The sequence below is a fragment of the Quercus lobata genome, chromosome 2 (assembly GCF_001633185.2).
Source record: "Quercus lobata isolate SW786 chromosome 2, ValleyOak3.0 Primary Assembly, whole genome shotgun sequence".
Taxonomy (NCBI): domain Eukaryota; kingdom Viridiplantae; phylum Streptophyta; class Magnoliopsida; order Fagales; family Fagaceae; genus Quercus; species Quercus lobata.
The window spans coordinates 39,989,273-40,010,872 of NC_044905.1; the positions used below are offsets into that span (position 1 = coordinate 39,989,273).

A 21,600-nucleotide genomic window follows, 5' to 3' on the forward strand; every position below is an offset into this window, starting at 1 on the left:
TTTCGCCATTGGAGTTCCCAGTCTCAAAGGTTGAACCAGTGGCTTAATCGCGCCGGAGGAGGCTATGAACTCCTTGTTCTCGTCACAAAGCGAGAGATTCAAAATCGCCATGACGCCATACTCTTAGAGCTGAGGATCGGCTGAGGAAATCAATGAGATTAACAACTTAACCGCGTCGGCTTTCACGATTTTTAGCCGATTTTTCGGCTTGTTCTTCGTGATGAGTTTGATCTCCATGGCCGCTTGCTTTTGCTCCTCAATCAAACAGGACTAGAGGTCAGAGACGAGTTGTTGGAAACTTGCTGGATCTATCTCTGTTAAGAAAAATCAGTTGCTGGGTTTGTGTTTGTTGCTTTTGTGTTTGGTTGACAAGGAAGATCTGTTGCTGGGTTTGTGTTTGTGTTTCTGGGTTTGTGATTTTTGGATTTTAATTTTGTGTTCTTAGATCTGGGTTTGTGTTCTTGTTCAAGACACACTTAGATCTCAATTAATGTCATTTTTTGTTTTTATTTCTGTTTTTAATTTTTTTTAATTTAGATGCTGACGTGGAAAGCCATGTGGTTTATGTGGACATTATTTTAATATTTTTAACTTATGCCGTTTGCCACATGTGCAATTTCCGTCTCTGATGTAACGGCAGGGACAAAAACGAGACACTTTTTCCAAGATAGGGACTAAAAGCGGTGGAAAAAAAAAAAGTTAGGGACCAAAGTGAAAATCGCATGAAAATGTAGGGACGAAAATCGGGTTTTCGCCTTTAAAAAATAATGTGAGTTTAGTTTTCGTGTATTAAATTTAGGAAATAAAAATAACAAAATCCACAGCCCATATATAAAATTTTATAACTGTGAAGAATCAAATTAACAATGTATAATATATATTTATTATTATTATTATATATTTAATATTTATATATATATATATATATATATACTAAGTATTGACATGACAAGGCTTTTTGTTTTTACCCTTCCCTAACCTTTATTGAGTTGTCTTGTAAAAGTTTGCTCCTTTTAAGAACTTGTAACGTGGCTCTAGGAGGTATGAGTCAGATAAGACATAGAAAAAAACAAAAACAACAAAAGTGATTCACCTTCCCCTTCTTTTCATTAGTACTTCACCTACCCATTCTTTCAAACTTCCATTTCACCTTTCAAACTTAGTCCCATCCAAAAGCTAAAGCCATTCTTCTCTTTTGTTTTAACTTTGAAGTCTCTTACATTACAGTCTCACACTCTCACTCTCTTGATCTCAGAGTATTTTTGCTGCAAAATAAAAAATTTTAGAAAGTTGATGCTACCAAGGTAATTCATATTCTCCTAAAAAAAAAATCAAAAATCACATTTTAATTTTTAGTAGATTGGTTCTTTACCTCTCTCTTTTCATTGAGTTTTTCTTCCTTCCCACAGTTTTGGATCATCATTCTTATGGGTTTTAGGCTAGATTTGAAGGGAAAAAAAATGCAACTTTTTGAAAAAAAATTGTGTAGTTTTAGCTTTCAACACAACCAGTCAATAACAGGTTCAACCATACCGGTTCCCTGTTTTACAGTTGAACCGGCCGGTTCTCAATTATTTTCTATTTTTTGGTGTTTTTCAGTTTTTAGTCATAACCAGACCGAGTTAGTGGCCAGTTCTTGGTTGAATTGGTTGGACCGGCCGGTCCGGCCCAATTTTTAAAACTATGAGGAACACCTGTATTGCAAAAAGTCAAACATGTGAAAAGTCAACGGTCAACACTAGTCAAAGTCAATGGTCAATTGTCAACTAGAGGCTATCAGTCAACGCTGATGTAGGCGTGCTGACGTAAGCGATGATATTGGCGTGATGACGTAAGCAATGATGTAGTGTATGACGTCAACTAGGGCTTACATGGAGGCTGACGTGGTAGTAATGACGTTATAGATGACGTCAGCATGATACCAAGCGTCGCGTGAGACGCGTGGAGGGAATTTGCCGAAATTTTTACCAACATGTGGAGGTGCGTGGTTGTTCCAATGGTAACGATTCTAGCAGCGTTGAGTAGATTGGTTGACGATCTACATGATGATATGTCTTGTGTCTTAATCGGAGGTCAGATGTGACAGATTCGACTAAAACAATGGTTTTGGCTGAGGAGAGTGAGTTTGTGGCTGCGGAGATTAAACCTTGAGGACCTCTGACGACGGTGGAATAGTTGGGAAAGGGCACTGAAAAGGCTTACTGACTAGAGAAGTTAAGGCAACGAAGAATACCGACAAAGACAAGACTGCAGGACAAAAGAAAGTTAGAGCAGTGGCTCTGATACCATGATAGAAATACTGAATTAATAGTATTGTATTTCACAAGTAATAAAATATACATGAGTGCCTTCATATAGGAGGCAGAGTGTGCAGTACAAGACAGCCCAAGTTTTAGGTTGCGTTTGGCAACATGTAAAATATTTTCCAAGTGTAAAATTTTTCAAGGAAAAATATTTTTGGGAAAGGAAAATATTTTCAAGTGTTTGGCTGCATTATGAAAATTGTTTTGGAAAATGTTTTCAGGTGTTTGGTTGCATTCTGAAAATGCTATTTTTATACTAGTTTCTCACATTTTCTCAACTTCAAAACAAAATTTATAATAGAAAATTTCAATATATAAACTTAAAGAAACAAAAATCAAAACAAAATCATTCGTTAAACTAAAAAATTTGGTCAAATTGAGAGAAGGAGGAAGAGAGAGTGATCGAAAATTGAAGGAAAGAGAGAGGTAGATCAAGAAAGAGAGAGATCGGTCATAGGTGGGTCATGGGTGATTCGATCAAGCAACGGCAGGCTTCAGGTGGCAACGAGATTGAGACGACAAGAGTTTGATCTAAAGGGTGGTGGGGGTGCGATCTCAGCGATGTGATCTGGGGTGCGATCTGGGGTTGGGGCAATGCTATCTGGGCGGTGGTCTGGTGGCTTGGCTTCTCTTCTAGCTCACTGTCTCTACTCTCTCTTCTTGCTCTTTCTCTTCAAGTGTCTGAGTCCAAAAAAGCATTTGAAGGTGAATGAGATGTGTAAATGATTTTCTGGGTCAATAGGCTTATTTAACGGTCAAAGTTTAAGATTTTCAGTTTGACTTTATTTTACATGTGCACCCAAACACGCATCTAGGTATAAAATATTTTCCCAATTTCATTTACTCCCAAAACAAACACAGCCTTAATCTTTAACCATTTCAATCCAAAAAGCAAGGCATCCAAACTTCAATCAACAAAGAAACGCAAAGATAAGAACAGTAAGTTTAGAGGTATAACCAACACTCCTTGGATGAGTTTGGTGATGACCCTCACGGATCACCGTGATTTACGGCAACGACAACCAAGATCTTCCCAAGGACAGTCCTCCCACCATGTGATGTCTCAACGAAAACTGCTGATGAAGACACTTTGAACTAGTTGTGTATAGCTAACAACATAGACTTGAATATTGGATTTGTTAATTTGGGGTCAGATTTGTCCCCCCGCAAGATTGGATTTTCTCCCAAGATGTTTCAATCTCTCTCTAGTATTTTGGAAAGCTTTGGAAAATTAGAAACAAGGCTGTTGGTACATGTGTTTAAACACATGTTTTCAGTGTTTAAAAAATATTACACGTATTTCCAAAAAAACTGAAAATTGTTATTTAAACACACGTACCAAACGGCCAAAAATGTAGTGAAATGATTTTAAGAGATGAAAACTATAAGGTAAATCTTAGTTGTGAAATCAAACGGAGATGGACTCCATACTTTCCTTCCCCTTATTTTATTTTTTTTTTAAAATAGCTTTTCAGACTCTCTTCAGTCCTTGTCAATTTTGAAAAACCTGTTGCACTTGCTGTTTTGTTCGTTTTAAAGCCAACGGCACAATGCAAATAGAGCATGCCCTTCTTTTGTTTGATTTGGCAGGTGAGGTACACTTAGCACAGTGCACGCCTCACACACCAAAACTTTATTTTCGCTGCTACTCAGAAGGTAAAAGTTGGACAAAAGTCACGAAACAGTAAAAAATTCATTTGTGATAAAAACACAGTTGGTTAAAATAAAAATACAAGACTTGGATAATAAATGAAGTAAGAATTTTTGTACGCTTTTTGAAATTGAAATCGAGAACTTGATAAGATAGAGGTGAAGAATAATTGAAAACATGAATAAAAGTAAAATTAAAAGCAAAGTTAAAACAACAAAATGAGAAAGAGACATATGAGAGTTTATGCTCGTTCACTTTATTATTGGGGGATGCATGTGCAAAAAGTATACATTATAATTGAGGAATGAACCAAGGTGTCTAAATAATGGAATTGAATGTAGTGAAGAAAATGAATAAAATGTAAGTAATCTTATTTGGGAGTAACATAAAGAGAAATAAATAGAATCATTTTATCACAATATTACTATTAGTCCTCATCATTTATAATAAAGTGTTGAAAATCTAGGGGTATTTTGAGATTTTTAGTGAAATTTTCATTAAATATAATTTCATTCTCTCTGACTCTAATTCCTCCCAATTTTTAAGGGAATAAAAATATGAGATTTTAAGGTAATAGAGATGAATAAGTGTTTTTTCCCACTTATTCATTCCATTCCATTTAAAAACTTCCAAATAAGAGAATGATGCTTCCATTTTCTCCATTAAAAACTCCTAAAACAAGGGAATGGATGAACTATTCCAAAATGATTCATTTGATTCTTTTTTCATTTAACATTTAGGAAACATATTTAAATTGGACTTGCGCGTTCTCTTCACAACTATAAAACGCAACTTTTTCCAAAAAGTTGCATTTTATACTCACCAAACAGACTTTTGGGCTGGCTGTTGTCAAAACGTGACTTTTTGGACCCAAAAAGTTGAAACAAATGGGCACTTAACCTTTCAACTTTTTTATTTTTTTTGGAGAAACAACCTTTCAACTTTTTTATTCCGTTAACATTTACATCTTTGGTCAAAGTGGTAATTGCACATCTAAATCCAAAAAATAACAGGAACCCTCTCCAACCAGCCCCACGCCAGGATTTGATTTTTAGACTAAGCAAAAACAACACAACATTTTTTATGTCTAAGAGCATTCGCATCAGCTATTTCATAAATATGCCATTTTAACAAATCAAAAAACTTACTTTTTTATTTTAACACACTATTTTACAATTCACTGTTCATCACATCTAAACCCATCACCATACACAAACACAAGCACAGTAATAAACCCACCACCACACACAAGCACAGAACAGTAATAAACCCACCACCACACACAAGCACAGCCTGCCACCACCACCCACAGGTACAACCCGCCACCACCAACAACAATCCACCAGCTACCACCAACTCCCAATACTACTTTAAAAAATAAATAAATAAAAAAAATAAAAATCCCCAAAATCAACACAAATCTCTCAAAAAAAAAAAATGAAGAGATGAATCAACTCCATTTATACAACCCAAATTACATGGAATCAACCCAACTCCACCACCACCCATAATCACATGGAATCCACAACCAAAAAAAAAAAAAAAGGGCCAAACTTACCTACATCTCCACTAGTCGACCTCATCGGTGAGGCCAAACTCCACGACAACGGCCGATCTCAGTGGCAACGATCTACGTAGAGAAAAAAGTAGAGAGAGAGAGAGAGAGAGAGAGAGAGAGGAAAAAAAATAAAAAGAGAGAGAAAGAGGCGTAGAGAAAGTGACAAAAAAAAAAAAAAAAAAAGGAGAGGTTTGAAACTACAATACTCCAACTGGGTTTTTGTTCAAAGAGAAAGTGTGAAACAAAATGGTAGTAAAATGAACACATGAAAGTGGAAAAAAAAAATGAAAAAAGAAAAAAAGAAAAGGGAGAGGTGAAGATACTGGAGAAGAAAGAAGAAGAAAAAGGGAAGAAGGAGTGACAGAAGATAAGGAACAGGCGGAGAAAGAAAGAAGAAAAAAGCGAGAGAGAAGAAAGAAAAGTCATAAAAGAAGAGGGAAAATGAATAAATTTTTTCTTTTTAGCATATTTGTCCGTACCGTTCCAAAGACGGAACGATATTGTTCATGTGTGTCAAATTTTATAGCATTTAGAACATCTTATGAAAGGGGTTTTCTGGCGTTCGGTGTGTCAAATGCCAAATATTTAGCATTTAGCACACCTAGGAATGCTCATCCTAAGTACTTTAGCAATCTACAAAATAGCCTATCCCCTAGATTGCAAGGCTATCCCGTAGATTGCAAAACCAAATTCCAAGTACTTTAGCAGTCTACACGATAGGAACGTAGTACATTTTTTTTTTTTCTTTCAGTACCTTTCCTCCTGCTTCTCGAATTATGGTTGAAGGATGAATGAACAATTCCCGTATTAAAGTGAGCTCTACTCAACAACAACAGGGCCAATGGGACAGATCTCCCTTCCTATCCCATTGTTGCATGCACCAAACCCAGGGATTGGGATTCTTGGGAACCCCACCCCCTCCCCTCCCCCCCTTGCCCTTCACAGGGAACAGTGCCATTAGACAAAATCGATCATTTGCGATAAGCTCCACTCCTAAATTATCATAATTCCGCACATTACTAATCAGGAAACTCTCCATCCAATCAGCAAAGAAAATGCAATTGCCCTTATCAGAACTGAAACCTGGCAAAACCAAATTCTAAAGGAAGCATTTTGATAAAATGAATAATTGAATTCCATTTCTGGAATATTACCATTTGCCAAAATAGGTGGAAAGATAACTCCAATACCTGGAATTCTAATGAGTTCTTCAATCTTTAATTGGTCACCAAATCCTTTTTTACCATAAGAATACTTCATATCTCCGTTTTGAGTTGGATCTATTAATCTGAGTCCTCAAATTGAAACGCCTTCCCTGGTAATAAAATCCCAGACACTACTGAATTAGGTTGAGTAGCAATCTCCCCACTGTTTAACCAGCATTGTTCATTTGTTTGGTCAAGTAAATGAAAGCCCTCCCTCAGAGCTAAACCACCAGCACCTTAGTTACAAGGTAATTTACTCTAAACAATTGGCTTGTTCCTACTCAGAACCAAATCCTAGTCTTTTGAGCATTGAGAATTTGAGATAAGTCTGCTTGAGCTATTGGAATTTTGTACACGGACTGGATTCGCACAGATAAGACACCACCAAGTTTAAGTAGAGCAAACTTCACAAACTCTGGCAGCAAAGAATAGATTGTCTACACAAGACCTAGAAGATATAAGATATTGGCCAATTTCTTGAAAGTATGTGACAGACCTTCATATTATAAAAACAAATGCATTGTTGTTATATCTTTCTTGCACCATCTCTAATTGTTCTAGGAAGCCTCTATCTGAAGGGATCTATGATTATGCTTAATCTTTTCTTTACAGAAATTTTAACTCTCAACATTTGCTCTACAGTGGCTGTAAACTAGGCCGTTTCCTTGACTGCATAGTTTCACTACATAAAATTTGTGTGACGCTACAAATCTAAGAAGAATACAAACTAATTTCCTGTGATGATGCCAACAAAAAAAAAAAAAAAACTCTCAAATATGTGTAACACAATGTTACAACAGAAATTTTGAGCTGGTGTAACAATGATTCAGGATTCAGCTACAAAAACTTGAACAATTCCATACTATAGATTGGGAAACCGACCAGAGCCAGATCCTTTCCTTCGTCGACGTCGCTTCTGTCGAATTCGCCAGAAGCTCAACAATAACAGAAGACCTAACAAGCAACAGCAAAGCAATTAAAAATGACAAAAACATGAAAATATCAAAATTCGGAAATCATAAGTCAATAATGATCACTGACCAGTAACAGCAACTACTGCAGGAACAAGCCAATGACTAGCAACTAGCACAGGCATGTCAAGCTGCAAGAAGGAAAATGAGTTAATCATGTGTATGTAAATAAACAGAACTAAATAGAAAGATAAAAGAGCATCTGACCAATGTATTTGTTTCTTACCTCGCTCTTATTTTTCACAGATGGCTTGGGTCGCCTCAAATTGGAATTGCCAACTGTAGAATTTAAACCTCTCCCCAAATCAAAGACTGGATAACCAGGCAATCTTCTGTTTCTTCCTCTAACCTGTAAGTTGTAGCCCTTTGTCCCCCATATTTCATATCTGGAGTCACTCCTACAGACCAATTCCTTTCCCACAACAGCAGAATATGTTGAGAAATTTACATCAGTTCTGCGAGAAGGTAATTGGTGGTCTTCTACATAGAGGGCAGCATCTTTTTTAACTGAATCAGCGAAAAGCACCGAATCTCTGATGTTCCCACTAGTGTAGTCTAATATTTTTCTCAGAAGCCAATAACAATTAGTAACCATATGACTGCTGTCCAAACAATTGGAGTCTCCATATACTGCAATGCGACCTTCACCAACATCTAGAAGGCCAAGAATGGGAGAGTCCGCCTGCCATTGATAGACACCACATGTTAGTAATGCATATAACATATATATATTCACAAAAATATAAATTGATGCCTGTATGATGGAGAAATTCCATGGACTTTTTGAAATGATCAAATCAAATATTGGCTCAAAGCCAGCTGAACTTAATTTTAAATTTATTTTATATCTGACCCTAGATTTTAAGAAACCAAATAGCAAAATTTCTTATTGTACATGTGTGTGTGAGAGAGAGTCTTTTGGAGCATAACACTCCATCCATTCAAGTCAATACATGTGGCAGAATAATGTGTCCATACATTTCTGTAAAACAAATTTTAAAAAGAAAAAATAAAAGGGAGGGGGAGGATCATACAGCATTTCTTCATTTTAATGGCACTAGCCTTTGTGCTCCATAATGGAGTGTTTTCTGTTAATTCATCATTATTATTGTCCCACTGTTTTCAACTATTGCATTAAGACTGAAACACTGCATTAATAAAATGGTTCGACAGCTAGTGACTTGAAGAAATATAAGCTTTAAAACTTCAATTCAAGTTTCTACCACCAACATCTTTCCACTCTTTTCCATCAATGAGAGTGGAGATGAAAATAGAAGCTACTTGCATGCTCACCTTGGTCATGCCAGAAGTCAACAATACATTTTGAGTGGCCCCACTCTCCGAGCTATCCAGGAAAGGAAAGCTGTGCACAAAACCACCTGCAGGAAACCTCGCAATATCTGTTCCAGATGCATATCGACTTTGCTCACCGTCAATAGAAAAATCACCATTCAGAATCTTATCTCCAAAAGCAATCCCGAATGGAGCCAAAAGATCATTCAATGCTGGAACATTTGCACCTCCAGTAACTGGAGTCCACCAGCTGCGTGTGTTATCATCAAAAAATCTCATTTTGACCATTGTGTCCACATTATACCACTCAGCAAACACAGCCAGCCCCAACCCAGTATTAATGACATCATCCCTCAGTTTTTCAATCTCCTCCTCAAAGTACTCATCTTCAAGGTCTACCATCAGAAGTGTTCCATATTGGCTAGCATCAAAGCATGTAAGAGGAGAACCAAGAGTTTCAACATGGTATCCCGCATCTCGTAACATGTTGAACATAATGTGAAAATTTGTATGCAGGTGATCTCCATGCCAGTCGAGAATGTCATTACGAACATCTAGAGAGTCTCTTGGTATGTAACCAGGAGGATACTTGATACTGTGGAACTGATCCCATAAAATTCGTTTGGATCTTGGTGGTGTTGGAACCACTTTCAACTTTAAATGAAGCACACATGTACTGATTCGAGGGCTCTTCTCTCCTTGAGGTGGACTGTAAACCTGAAGAGTGACATTGCCTTCAATCTCTCCAGAAAACTGGGAACCTTCCTCCTTAATTTGCATGTGAAGTGCTAGATAACCAGTCCAAGGCCAGATGACCTCCGAATATGCGAAGTGAATGCTTAAAAGATTCCCTTCATCATTGGAAGGATGCCACATTGGGGGGCTTTCAACATAGCCAATTACACCCATCCCATTAAGAATAGTGGCATTAAAGATGACAGGCATGGCACCTGCATAGAGTGGTTGACGACAAAAAGGCCAGGAGTACGGGCAATCTGTATAATCCAGAACACCAGGAAAGATGCTTGCCCGCGGTTGGTAGTTCTTAAGGATTTCAAATGATTCTAACCTGACACAAGTTAAGAACTAGAACTTACAACAAGAAGACAAGATATATTGATACTTCTGTAAGCACACATATATATAAGAAATGAAAAGAATATATATAAATGATAACACATGCACAGCAACAACTACTAGCCAAGAAACAAATCTGCACATAAAACAAAGGGTCCAGCTAACTAGGAAAACTTACAGATCAACTCTGCCTGCACCTTGCTCATACATATTGGGACCTGATAGCTTCGCAGCTCCCTCAACCAATGCTTGTTTCATGCTGGCTGGATTTAAAATGTCTTGCCGACTGCTTTCAGGGATGACACTAACAAGCAAGCATACAACACCAGCAACCACAGGACTTGCCACACTAGTGCCTGATAAACTCTTACAGCCAGTACTAATCTTGGATCCCATAATCTCCCGTCCATATGCAACAACATCTGGCTTCACACGACCATAACTGTAAAGGCAAAAGTTACATAGTTAAAGCTTTGCACACTCATCAGCATAAACAAAGCAAACACATACAGCAATGAACTAGACTGAAGTTCCAAATATAAAATTGCAAGTCTTGTTAAGAGAAGCACCAAGGACAAGGGACAAGTTATGGCAAGAACAGTCAGTATCAGCTGAACAATCAGTATCAACTTAAAAAATTAAAAAAAAAAAAAAAGGGGGGGGGGGGGGGGTGGCTGGCACAAGGAATATTTTCTATGAGTAAGCAAGGACTGAACCAGTTAACAAGCAGGAATCTAATTAAGATGTGTTACATAACCAAGAAACCTGATGAAAAGAATGAAAAAATATTTGATTAAAAAAGGTCATGAGTGGGTGAAAATGCAACTCTCCATTTTAGGAGAGTATCATTAATTTGTCAAAAGGCCCAGCATGTCTGTGTCGGACACAGACATGAATGAGACATGCCTGCCCATGTGTCCATGGAGTGTTTGGCAAAAAAAAATTTAATTGGACAAGGCTGGGACATGGCATTGAACAAAATTGAATAAGAAAAAGGATTTTTGACATCCTAGCAAGATCTGAGACATCAATAGCCTTTGGGGTTGTAAACAATTGATATTTCTCTATTTTTGTCACTCTAGAATGATCATCTCTATTTTAGAAATATTTTCAAATGTTTTAATAGCTATTACTTATTTTAAAAAGCTAAAATAAACATAAAATATACCTAAAAATTTATAAAATATACATAAATATATAATATTTATTTATTTATTAATTACCCTACCCCTGATGTCTCGCATCCTAGTTTTTCAAAATTTGCCGTGTCACCTCATGTTTGTGTTCATGACTGTGCTTTCTTTTATAAGTTTCTATCATGTCCGTTCCAATAAGCTACCATACAATATAACATGGACCCGCTCACTAATATGGAACCCCTATATGGATGGTGTTGGAGGATGATGGAACAGCACAAAAACTAGAAGTTCTTTTAAAATGAAGAGGGGATCCTCACACTAAAATTGGTTTTTCACTTTTTCTTAACTGGGTAAAATTTAGAATAAGTTACCTGAGCTACAAAAGCTTAAATCCTTCAATAAAGTTTAGGTCCGATAGATGTACAAATTTTCACCAATAGATAATAAAATAATAAATGCTAAATCAGAAAGCAATTTAGAGGAAGATAGTACCAGCACAGCTTTCAAAAATTTAACTTTTGCTTGCATAATTGGCAGGATGTCCTTTGCATGCAATGTCAAGTCACTCTAAAATCCAGACAGGAAGAAGGGAGGAAAGGGGAGGAAACCAAAATGATTCCTGGACGCGGGATGGCTAACAGTAAGATAATCAGTAAAAGATTAAAGAGGCAACCTAATCTATATGTATGTCCAGTATATGAGCAGCTAAGCTGCAACCACATAGGTTTATAGGCTTGGTTCAGGAGCAAGTCTGTTGTCAAATACATGCAACAACCCCAGTCATTATACATAAAAGACTAGATTGTCTGATCCAGTCCGTATACATCACATACTTGATTGTGTAAGTTTACATTATATCTTCCTCCATAACTAGAAGCAGAAGAAATACTACGTTCAACCATGTAGACCCAATATAAATTTACCCCATAGGCCATAGCTGCCAAATACTTTTAGTATTGCTAAACAGGACAGAACACACACACACAAATAAAGAAAAGGGAAAATAAAAAAGAGCAGCGACATTTATTTTAACCACCCAACAAAAAAGAAATAATATTCCAGACACATTTAAGTTCTAAGAAATGAATTATTATACAGTACCCATGAGGAATCTCCCAAGTACTCATGCCACGTGAGGAAAATGAGGCTATGTGGTCACTGTAGTCAATGCCACCAACACCAATGACATCGCTTTGGTCTGCTGGATTGTTTAAAGTGCCATAAAGTGGTCCATCATTTCCAATTGCCGAGACCATAATTATGTTATTTGCTGTTATTTCCCAAACCTAGAGAGCAAAGTACCACATAGCCATGTGAAGGGAAAATAAAAGTGAGTCACAACGATAAGTTTTAACAACCAAACAATGATTTGAAAATTGAGTGGTTCCAGCATTTTGATGGAAGCAAGTGAATTAGCAGGAATTACTTTGGCACAGAACAAGGCATGTAAAAAATAACAAGTTTTTTTTTATAAGTGATGAAGATGATATGATTCTGAAATTCTTCAACAGTAGGGCAAATTATGAATTCCATATTACCTCAAACAGAGTAAATAAACCATGCAGAAAATAGGCAGAACCAATTATTAAAATATTTTCCATTACCTTACAAAACAAAGTAATATATCCCCCCCCCCCCCCCCCCCCGCGACCCTTTTTTTTTTCTCCTGAAACCTATTATGTCTATTAAGTCATACAAATTCAATAAGCCAATGATGTCTTACCTTCTCCACAAAAGGGAGATCCAAGTAATCAGGTCCACCTATGCTCAAATTTAGTACGTCCATATTGGTTGCAATAGCATAGTTGAACGCATCAAGGAACCATGATGTGTATGATACCTGCAATAGGCTGAATAAAAGTTTCTCATAGTCTTGCCAAATTTTCTTGAATAAATCAAATGTCAGACAAAAAAAATATAGTTAAAAATAGAGCCCAATACACATATGAAAGATTTCTCAATTTTGTAAGCATTTCAAAATCCAACGGATGAACTACAAAGCAGAATGTGCATGATAAATATGCATCTTGAAACCAAATATAGAGGATAGAAAGTGAAATGTAAATGCAGCTTCAAGTCACAACAGTGTAGATGGAACACTAAATATAAGAGCACAAAAGCAGTAACATATGTCCAATTTGCATTACCTGTGCATCAGTAAACACGCGAAAAGCATAAATCTCTGTATCTGGAGCAAAACCGAGACACTCTGCATCTCCACCAGCAATAACACCAGCAACAAATGTCCCATGTCCAAGATTGTCATTTAGCGTATCCTCATTGGTCCAATTTGTTCGCTCCTAAATACAACCTCAAAATTTAGTAATCAACTCCCCTAAAGCCTCATTAAGAAGAAGTACATTTAAAGTTTCTAGCAAAAAAAAAAAAAGAAAACTACGAAACACTAGATATGGAAATGCAGAAACACAAGAATACTCCCAACACATTCATCCAACTGGCAAATGGCAATACCTTGATATTACGAAAATGTGGGTGATTAGCTCGAATGCCAGTGTCAAATATGGCCATTTTAACCTTAGCACCAGTATACCCTTTTGACCAAAGGGCATCCGCTCCAAACAAGGAAGTGACTTGAGATCTCTACAACAATAAAATGGATCACAGAACATTAAAAAAAAAAAAATCAGAATTTGAATAGAACATATATCTTTCTTCCACATTAAAATTTAGAAGCTCATGCATCCACACATATAAACGCCACAACATATAAACTTTTACGAAGTTGATCGGTGTCGCTCTGGAAATACAATATCGATTGCACATACCAGAACCATATAAACTATCAGAAGAATAGAACGAATGCTCCATATCAAATTTCAGACTCTTCATATCTTACAACCAAAATATCGTTTTAAAAATAAATAAATTTTTTGAAAATTTTATTTCTTCCCTTTCCCTCAATTTTCCCACGAACCAAACAGAAACCAAAAAACGAGGATAGGACAAGAATTACCTGCATAAAAAGCTGGCGTCCCCATCTAATCGAAGAATTGCTAAACGGGGAATGATACTCGCCCTCGCTAAACGACATCGCTGTGAAAATTTTCCCTGGTCGCTTCTTCCCATCCACGAAAGCACCAACTCTAGCACTAGCCCCAGCCCTAGACCTAGACCTAGACGTAGACTTCGTCTTCTTCGCAAGCAAATCCCTCCTCCTGTAGCTAAAATCCGCATTCACATCCTTCACCAGCCCCAACCTCTGAATCTCCCCGATCACACTCTCTCTCGCGGACTCCTGGATCGAGACCAAGCCGAAATCGGTGGGGTACTTGGCGGCCGGGTTGTTCCGCTCGATCCATTTCCAGCGGTCGGATCGGATCTTGGACTCGAGATAAGCCCTGTGCTCCTCCGCGGGCTTGTATTGGAGGAACCGAACGATGTAATTGTTTCGAATCGGAGGGGATGAAATTGAATCGGATTGTGAGGAATTTAGGGTTAGGGTTTGAGATAGGAAAATGGAGGGTTTAAAATGGAGGAGAGAGAGAGAGATTGAGATGAAGAGGAAGAGGAAAGAGAGTGAGAAGGTAGAGGAAGAAATTGGGTGAGCGATCATGGCGGAGAAAGTGTTATGGATTATTCATGCATTGATTTATTTTTGGCGGGAAACAATATCCCACATCGAAGATTTTTAGGGTGGTATGGTATGGAATGGGAATTCATAAACTGGTTGGTTAACTCTTTATAGAAACAGAAACAGCTCCAAGAAACAAGACCCTATTTTTGCGCGAAGCTTTGGGATAACGGGAAAGAAAACGTTGACTCAAAAGAGCTTTAGGATGAGTCCCGGCCCTGCCACTGGGCCAATTGGGCCATTGCCTAAGCCCCCAAGTGGAAGGGGCCCAAAATTTTGAAAAAGAAGGGGTTGAAAAAAAAAAAAAATATATATATATATATATATATATATAGTTTCAGATGAAATTTTCAAAAATTTGATATATCTTTGTGACCAAGAACAAATTGGAACATTCTTGTAGACATTGGTACCCCAAAACATTCTTTGGTCTAAACAAAGTCAACCATCCCAAAAATATCATCATTAACCTCCATACGAATAAAAAATCAATTGGATAAAATGTAAATCCGGTCTAAAAAATTACCCACAAAACAATCTCAAATCAAAATGAATCAAAAATCTCAAATCCCTAAAATTTACTCATACATTTTCTCTCTCTCACTCTTGCTTTCCGCCTCTCTCTCTCTCAGCTAGATGATGATAGTTTGCAAAAATACTATCTTAAACTTGAATCTTTTCTCAAACATGATGTTTATTATGATATTGATGGTTTAGATTTATTTTCAAAGTTAAAAGTTTTAAAAGAAATTTTACAAATAAAATCATATACTCCAATTGACATACTAAATTATATAAAAATGTTAGATTCATTTCCAAAAACATGCATTGCTTATAAGATTTAACTAATAATACATGTTACAGTTGCTTTTGCAGGAAAAAGTTTTTCAAAATTAAAATTAATAAAGTCATATCTAAGATCGACAATATCTCAAGAAAGATTAAGTAGATTAGCTATACTATCGATTAAAAATGAGATGTTAGAAGAACTTGAATACAAAAATTTAATTAGTCAATTTGCATCTCAAAAGGCTAGAAAAATAGATTTTAAATAAAATATATTATAATATAAAAATATTAAATAAATATTAATTTAATTAATACATAAATATAATAAAAAAAGCATCGTTTTAGTTCTTGCCTAAGGCCCCAAAATGTTTAGGGCCGGCCCTGGGATGAGACTCGAGAGACAAATATATAGAGATAAAGAGGAGAAGTTTCGAGTGTGCCAAGACGTGGTTGAACGGCATTAAATACATTATGTTATGCTTATGACGGAACCTGGAGGTACTGCTTATTAGCATTCAAGTGAGTGTTGTGGGAGCTAACGCCTTATAACTGAATTGACACTTCTATGCATGGGAAGAAGGTTTGAGTTATAGGTTAGCAACATATTGTAATTATCTTAAAAAAAAAGTGTAACCCATATATTGTAATTATCTCTCAAAAAAAAAAGTGAGTGTCTCGGGAGGTTTTTTTTTCATTTATTATCATTTTCAGAACAATTTCGTTAGATAGCATGCTTATGAAACATATTTGTAAATTAGTATTTCAAGACTAAAATCTCCTATCTAAGGCTTGAGTTCCAAAAAAAAAAAAAAATTCTCAATCTTAGCAAAAAACAAACCCAATCTCAGCTAGTAGCCGACAAATGCTACTCACCGTTGAGATCGAATCCCTCAAAAAAGGTTCACCACCATTGGTTTGTGTTTTGATTTAGGTATGAAGAAATGGGCATTTTTTTATTTTTGGGTTTAAGTGTTCGAGAAATGTATTTGGATGCTTAAGAAAGGGGAAGAAGAGATTTGTAGAAAGAAGGAAGAAGAAAGCTAGAGAAAGAAGGAAGAAAAGAAAGAAGGAAAAGCTAAGAAGGAAGAAAGCAAGGGACTCGAGTTCCTTCAAGCAACTCGAGTCCCACAAACTCTAGGTGCTACTTTGCAAAATAGTTTGCAATACCTGTTAATTAACGAAATTATTAGTAATTTTATGTTAAATGGCAAAAAAACCTGAGTGTCAAGATTGGATGGTGTTTTAATTAGAACCACAATTTTTATCACAACTTTTGACATAACTTACTCACGTGGCAAGTCATTAGTAGTGGAGTTGTGGACTTACTCCGACACTTACAGCTTGCCACATGAACATGTTGTAGTAAAACTAAAAAATTATGGTCCTAGCATTTTCCTTTTAACAGTTAACACTATTTAAAAACTAGTGATGCTTAAATTTTGGAGAAATAGTATGTACACAACATTTTTACAATAAATCATAAGTAGCAGGATGTTATTGAATGTCACTAATGGATAACAAAGTAATTTTGGAGGTAAGTTCAAATTAGAACTAATAACAATTTGCTAACTAGAATTTGTAGTGAAAGCATTATGAAAATGTTGTGCAGGTAGCACTTGTCTAAATTTTGTAATGTTAAAGAAATTTGTTCACTTTTAAGTATAAAATAACTCATTTAAATTTTCTTTTTATTTATGAGTTTGAGTTTGGTGAGGATGGAGTGTAAAATCCATATTTTACATCATCCAATAAAGATTGCCACATAAGCATTTTTACTTAACACTCTGTTTGTTTTGGCATTAATATTTTTTGGAAAATGATTCATTTTTCATAGAGCATTTTCTGGAAAACTATCTCATTTTCCGGTGTTTGGTAACAACTTTAAAAATGGGCATGAGAATGTTTTCTTTTGTTTGGTATCCACATTTTTTATAACATTTCTTGTATAATTTAAAACATGTATAATATGAGTATTGTGTAAACTCATCTAATGTAATCGATATAAACAAATAATAATAAAAAATCAAGAATGAATTTGGTTTTCAAACTAAAATTTTGACAACGAATACAATCAAAATTAGCTATCCTATTTTCATGATTTCAAATACTCATCTTGCTCATGTATATGAACAGTAACGTAAATAATATATATAAACCATACTTCTCATAATTCAAAATAACCATTATAACCTTAAGTTCAATTTTAAATAGTTCAAAATGCAACATAAGCCAAATAATTTTATTGGCAAACTAATCTAGTACAAATAGTTTGATAAATATACCAAAAATTGTTATAGAAGCGTTGACCGATCTTTGAGGAGAAAAAAATAAATAAAAACCTTATTAAAGAACGGTGTTATAGAGGGGAGAAGAAATAGGCAGAAAAAAGAGAAGAGAGGCAGATAGAGAGAGAAATCTATGGGAAGAGAAGAGGCCAAAAGGGGTGATAGTGAGGGTGTGAGAAGAGAGAAAAAACAAAAGGAGGAGAAGAAGTGAGAAAGTTTATTGTGAGAAAGGCTGAATGAGTGAAAGAAAATATTTTTTCCTAGGTCAGAAAAAGATAATATTTATAGGAGCTATACACTGCGTGAGAGAGATTGTTTTCCAATTTTTTTTTTTGGAAAACAACCTATAGAAAATAAGCCTTATTTTTATAAGAGTTTTCCATTAACTAAATATAGTTTTTCATTAACCGATTTTTTTTTTTTTCTCTACCAAACACTGGAAAATATAAAAAAAACTATATTTATAGAAGATTTTCCAACGAAACAAACAGAGTGTAAAACTCAATAGTTTCTACCATAACTAATAATACCACATCAACCTTTCCTTTTTTTGTGTCCGCTTCTAATAATTGTTCTTTATTATAAAATCAAGACACTTCTTTATCATTAGACTAAGACACCAATTGGTTTTTGGTACATTCTATCACATTTAATAACACCACATCAACTTTTTACTTTTTTTGAGAGAGAGAGAGAGAAAGTTTCAACCTATAGCATTCGCTTTTAATGATTACTCTTTATTATCAAACCACCTAATAAAACCACATCAACTTTTTACCTTTTTTTAGAGCACCACATCAACATTTTAATTTTTTTTAGAGAGAGAGTTTCAACCTATGCCGCTTCGAATGATTGCTCTTTATCATTAGACCAATATGCCAATTGGATCGAACATCAGATCTTTTATTCGACTACAGAAGATTTTACCTGTTGAGCTAACATCCTACGACATTAACTCTTTAACTCTTTAAAGGCCAAGAGCAATACAAGATGAAGGATTAGATCTGCAAAATACATCAAAAGAGCAATATTTCAACATTAACTCTTTAAGGCTCCATTTGGTTGGAGTTAAAATGAAAGGGATAGAAATGGAAGAGAAAATGTTGTTTTCTCTTGTTTCGTTCAAGAGAGAAAACATGAAGGAAAGAAAACAAAGTGGAAGAAAATCACTCCGAGCCCACAAATTTTTATCCTTCCGATTTGGAAGGAAAACTGAGGAGAGAAGGAGAAAACACGCTCCAAATATTGAATTACTCATTTATCCCTCAAAGTTGCTATCCAAGTTGTTTCCTCAAAAAGAAAAAAAAAATTGCTATCCAAGTCAAGTAGGTCATGATTACTTGATTAGCTTTTGGGCAGAGGGCATCCTATACTATATGTGCTAGTCCTAGATCAACAGGTAGAGGATGAAACCCAGTCAACGTGTTTTGGTTTTTATTTTATTTTTTTTATGGATCAAATTGTTTTGTTTTTCTTATTTATGAAACCTAATCGGTGTATTTTCTTTTTTTATTTATGTTTGGGTTTTTTTATGAGAAATAATCCTTGTAATTAAACAAAAAAGTAGAGTTATATACTTATAAATGTATTTAATATATTTGTGGGAAATATAAAAAAATATAAAGTTTTAATAGTTTTATTATTTTATATAATAAGGGCATGAGAGTAAATTTATCTGAATTACATTTTCCATTCTCTCATTTTTCTTCTCAAACAAACAAATGAGTTTTCCATCTCTCCACTTTTTCATCCCTCTAGGCTCCAGCCAAATACATATGAGAGAAAACTAAATCTCTTCTATCCTCTCACTTTTCTACTCTCCACCTTTTCCCCCTCCAACCAAATGGACCCTAAAGACCACCAAGCTTTACAAGATGCTAGGACTATGTTACAAGCACTCTTGAGAAATAATGGGCAGCCAAAGTGGTGATAGCATTATAAAGTTATTTTCATGGATGAGAGTCTCTTGAGAGAGCTCAATTACTCTTATCTAGTACTAATCCCCAAGGTACAAGATGCTTAGAATTCAATTTAGATCAATAAGCAAGTGTAACATGAGATACACAAGGGTGGAACTAGTAATTCATGTTTTTTTTTGGATTCACAATTCCAACCAAAAAAAAAAAGACTTGGAGTATTCTATAATATTGTATACAAAAAGTAATCCAGCTACAAAATTATCTAACATGTAAAAGTTTTCTAGTTGTTACATATATGTGTGTGTGTATATATTTAATACTTAGCATCCTCAATTAAAGTTAGCATTCAAAGTACATCAATTTATAGATTTACTTCTCCAAATGTCAAACATGGAGAAATTTAAGTGAAAACTAGAATGGATTAATGGAATTCTAGACAAAAATAGTGAATAAAGCTTATCAAATGGTTAAATAAATTAAAGGGAAAAAAACACAAAGCATAATTCAAATAAATAAAAATGAAAAAAGATGAAGAATTTTGTACCTATCATTATCTTAAAGCCATTTTCAAGTAGATTCAAACAAAGAAATAAAAACTCTGAGAAATTTGAGTGGCTAAAAAGAAAGTGAAATGTTTAAAAATATTTTGGAAGACTATGAATGAAACACTTGAAGGAAGCTAAGCTAAAATTACTAGCCAATAAAACTTTTGGTTCATCGTTGGGACATAGAAAAGGTGTTTTGGGAGAGGGAGAGAAACAAACAGATGGGGTAGGGGGAGGGGGGGGGGGCAAATATTTTTCTTGGGGGGATCAGCTCATGGAAATAAGGAAATGATGGGGCCTAATTTTTACCCATAAAGTAAAGGAGAAATTTATTATTATTATTATTATTATTTTTATGAGAGAGGGAGCCATGGCATGTTAGAAAAATAGAGTACATACCTCTATACTTTATAGGATTATATATTTGCTTGTTTCACGTTGTAAACCATGCTCTATAACTTGAATGGTTTGTTGCTTATGGTGATGCTTGCTATTAGAGCCAGTCACACAATATCCACGACCTAAAAACCATAGGATAAAATCTAAAACTAGAGATAATGGTGGAGAGGAAGAGATGTTCTATTTCCACAAGTTACACAAATGAGAGAGATTACACCCTTTTGTAGGCTGAGACTGTTATTTCATAAAATGGTTGATCCAATATAAGTGTTGTCCATGCCAAAAAGAAGCATCTCAAATAACATTGTCTCAACTTATGAAATCATACATTGTCTTAAAGGGGAAAAAAAAATGAAGAAAAGAATGGTGGGTATGCAAGATCAACTTTGAACAAAAGCCTATAATAAGGTAGAATGAAGCCTTATGCTGGTGATTCATAAAGTTTTTGGTTTCAAAGGAAAAATTTTCAGCGAGATTAAACAATATATAACAACAATCTAGTTTACTTTGCTAGTGAATGGAGAAAATTTTGCAAGCTATACTCTGTATAGATGACTAAGGCAAGGTGACCCATTATCACTGCCTATGTGTTCGTCTTATATAGTGAAGTTTTATCCCCACTTAGTAACAAATAGGTAAGGATATAGGGTTCCTCAAACTTTGCATATGCTGTGTGTAGTGGGTCTAGCACACGTAACAAGCTTTTAATGAGCTTGTTGTCCAAGTCCAAGATATGAAGACTACTATTTCAACTTTATTTTAGAGAGAAAAAAAGCAGTGGTGCACATGACTTATTACTTTTATAACATTCATGTGTGATTAGGAGAAGTAATAGGCAGCTAGGTTAATATATATAAACAAGGTTGATGTGGTT

At 35.3% G+C, this 21,600-nt stretch overlaps 1 protein-coding gene across 3 annotated transcripts; it reads right to left on the bottom strand.

Moving 5' to 3' along the window:
* Nucleotides 1-7,180: 7,180 nt before the first annotated feature.
* On the bottom strand, nucleotides 7,181-14,937 carry LOC115975594 (subtilisin-like protease SBT6.1). 3 transcript variants are annotated; one of them, XM_031096440.1, is made up of 10 exons: nucleotides 14,172-14,937; nucleotides 13,670-13,798; nucleotides 13,345-13,497; nucleotides 12,921-13,037; nucleotides 12,299-12,483; nucleotides 10,237-10,500; nucleotides 8,982-10,050; nucleotides 7,915-8,370; nucleotides 7,759-7,819; nucleotides 7,181-7,671 (listed from the first exon to the last, which is right to left on the bottom strand). In XM_031096440.1, exons 1-10 carry the CDS (start codon nucleotides 14,769-14,771, stop codon nucleotides 7,580-7,582), a joined length of 3,126 nt encoding a protein of 1,041 aa, XP_030952300.1. In that variant the 5' UTR covers nucleotides 14,772-14,937; the 3' UTR covers nucleotides 7,181-7,579. The 3 variants fall into 3 exon arrangements, with proteins under 3 accessions (XP_030952300.1, XP_030952302.1, XP_030952301.1); XM_031096442.1 differs by having other exon boundaries at nucleotides 7,755-7,823; nucleotides 7,874-8,370; XM_031096441.1 differs by having other exon boundaries at nucleotides 12,921-13,047; nucleotides 14,172-14,451.
* Nucleotides 14,938-21,600: the final 6,663 nt, after the last annotated feature.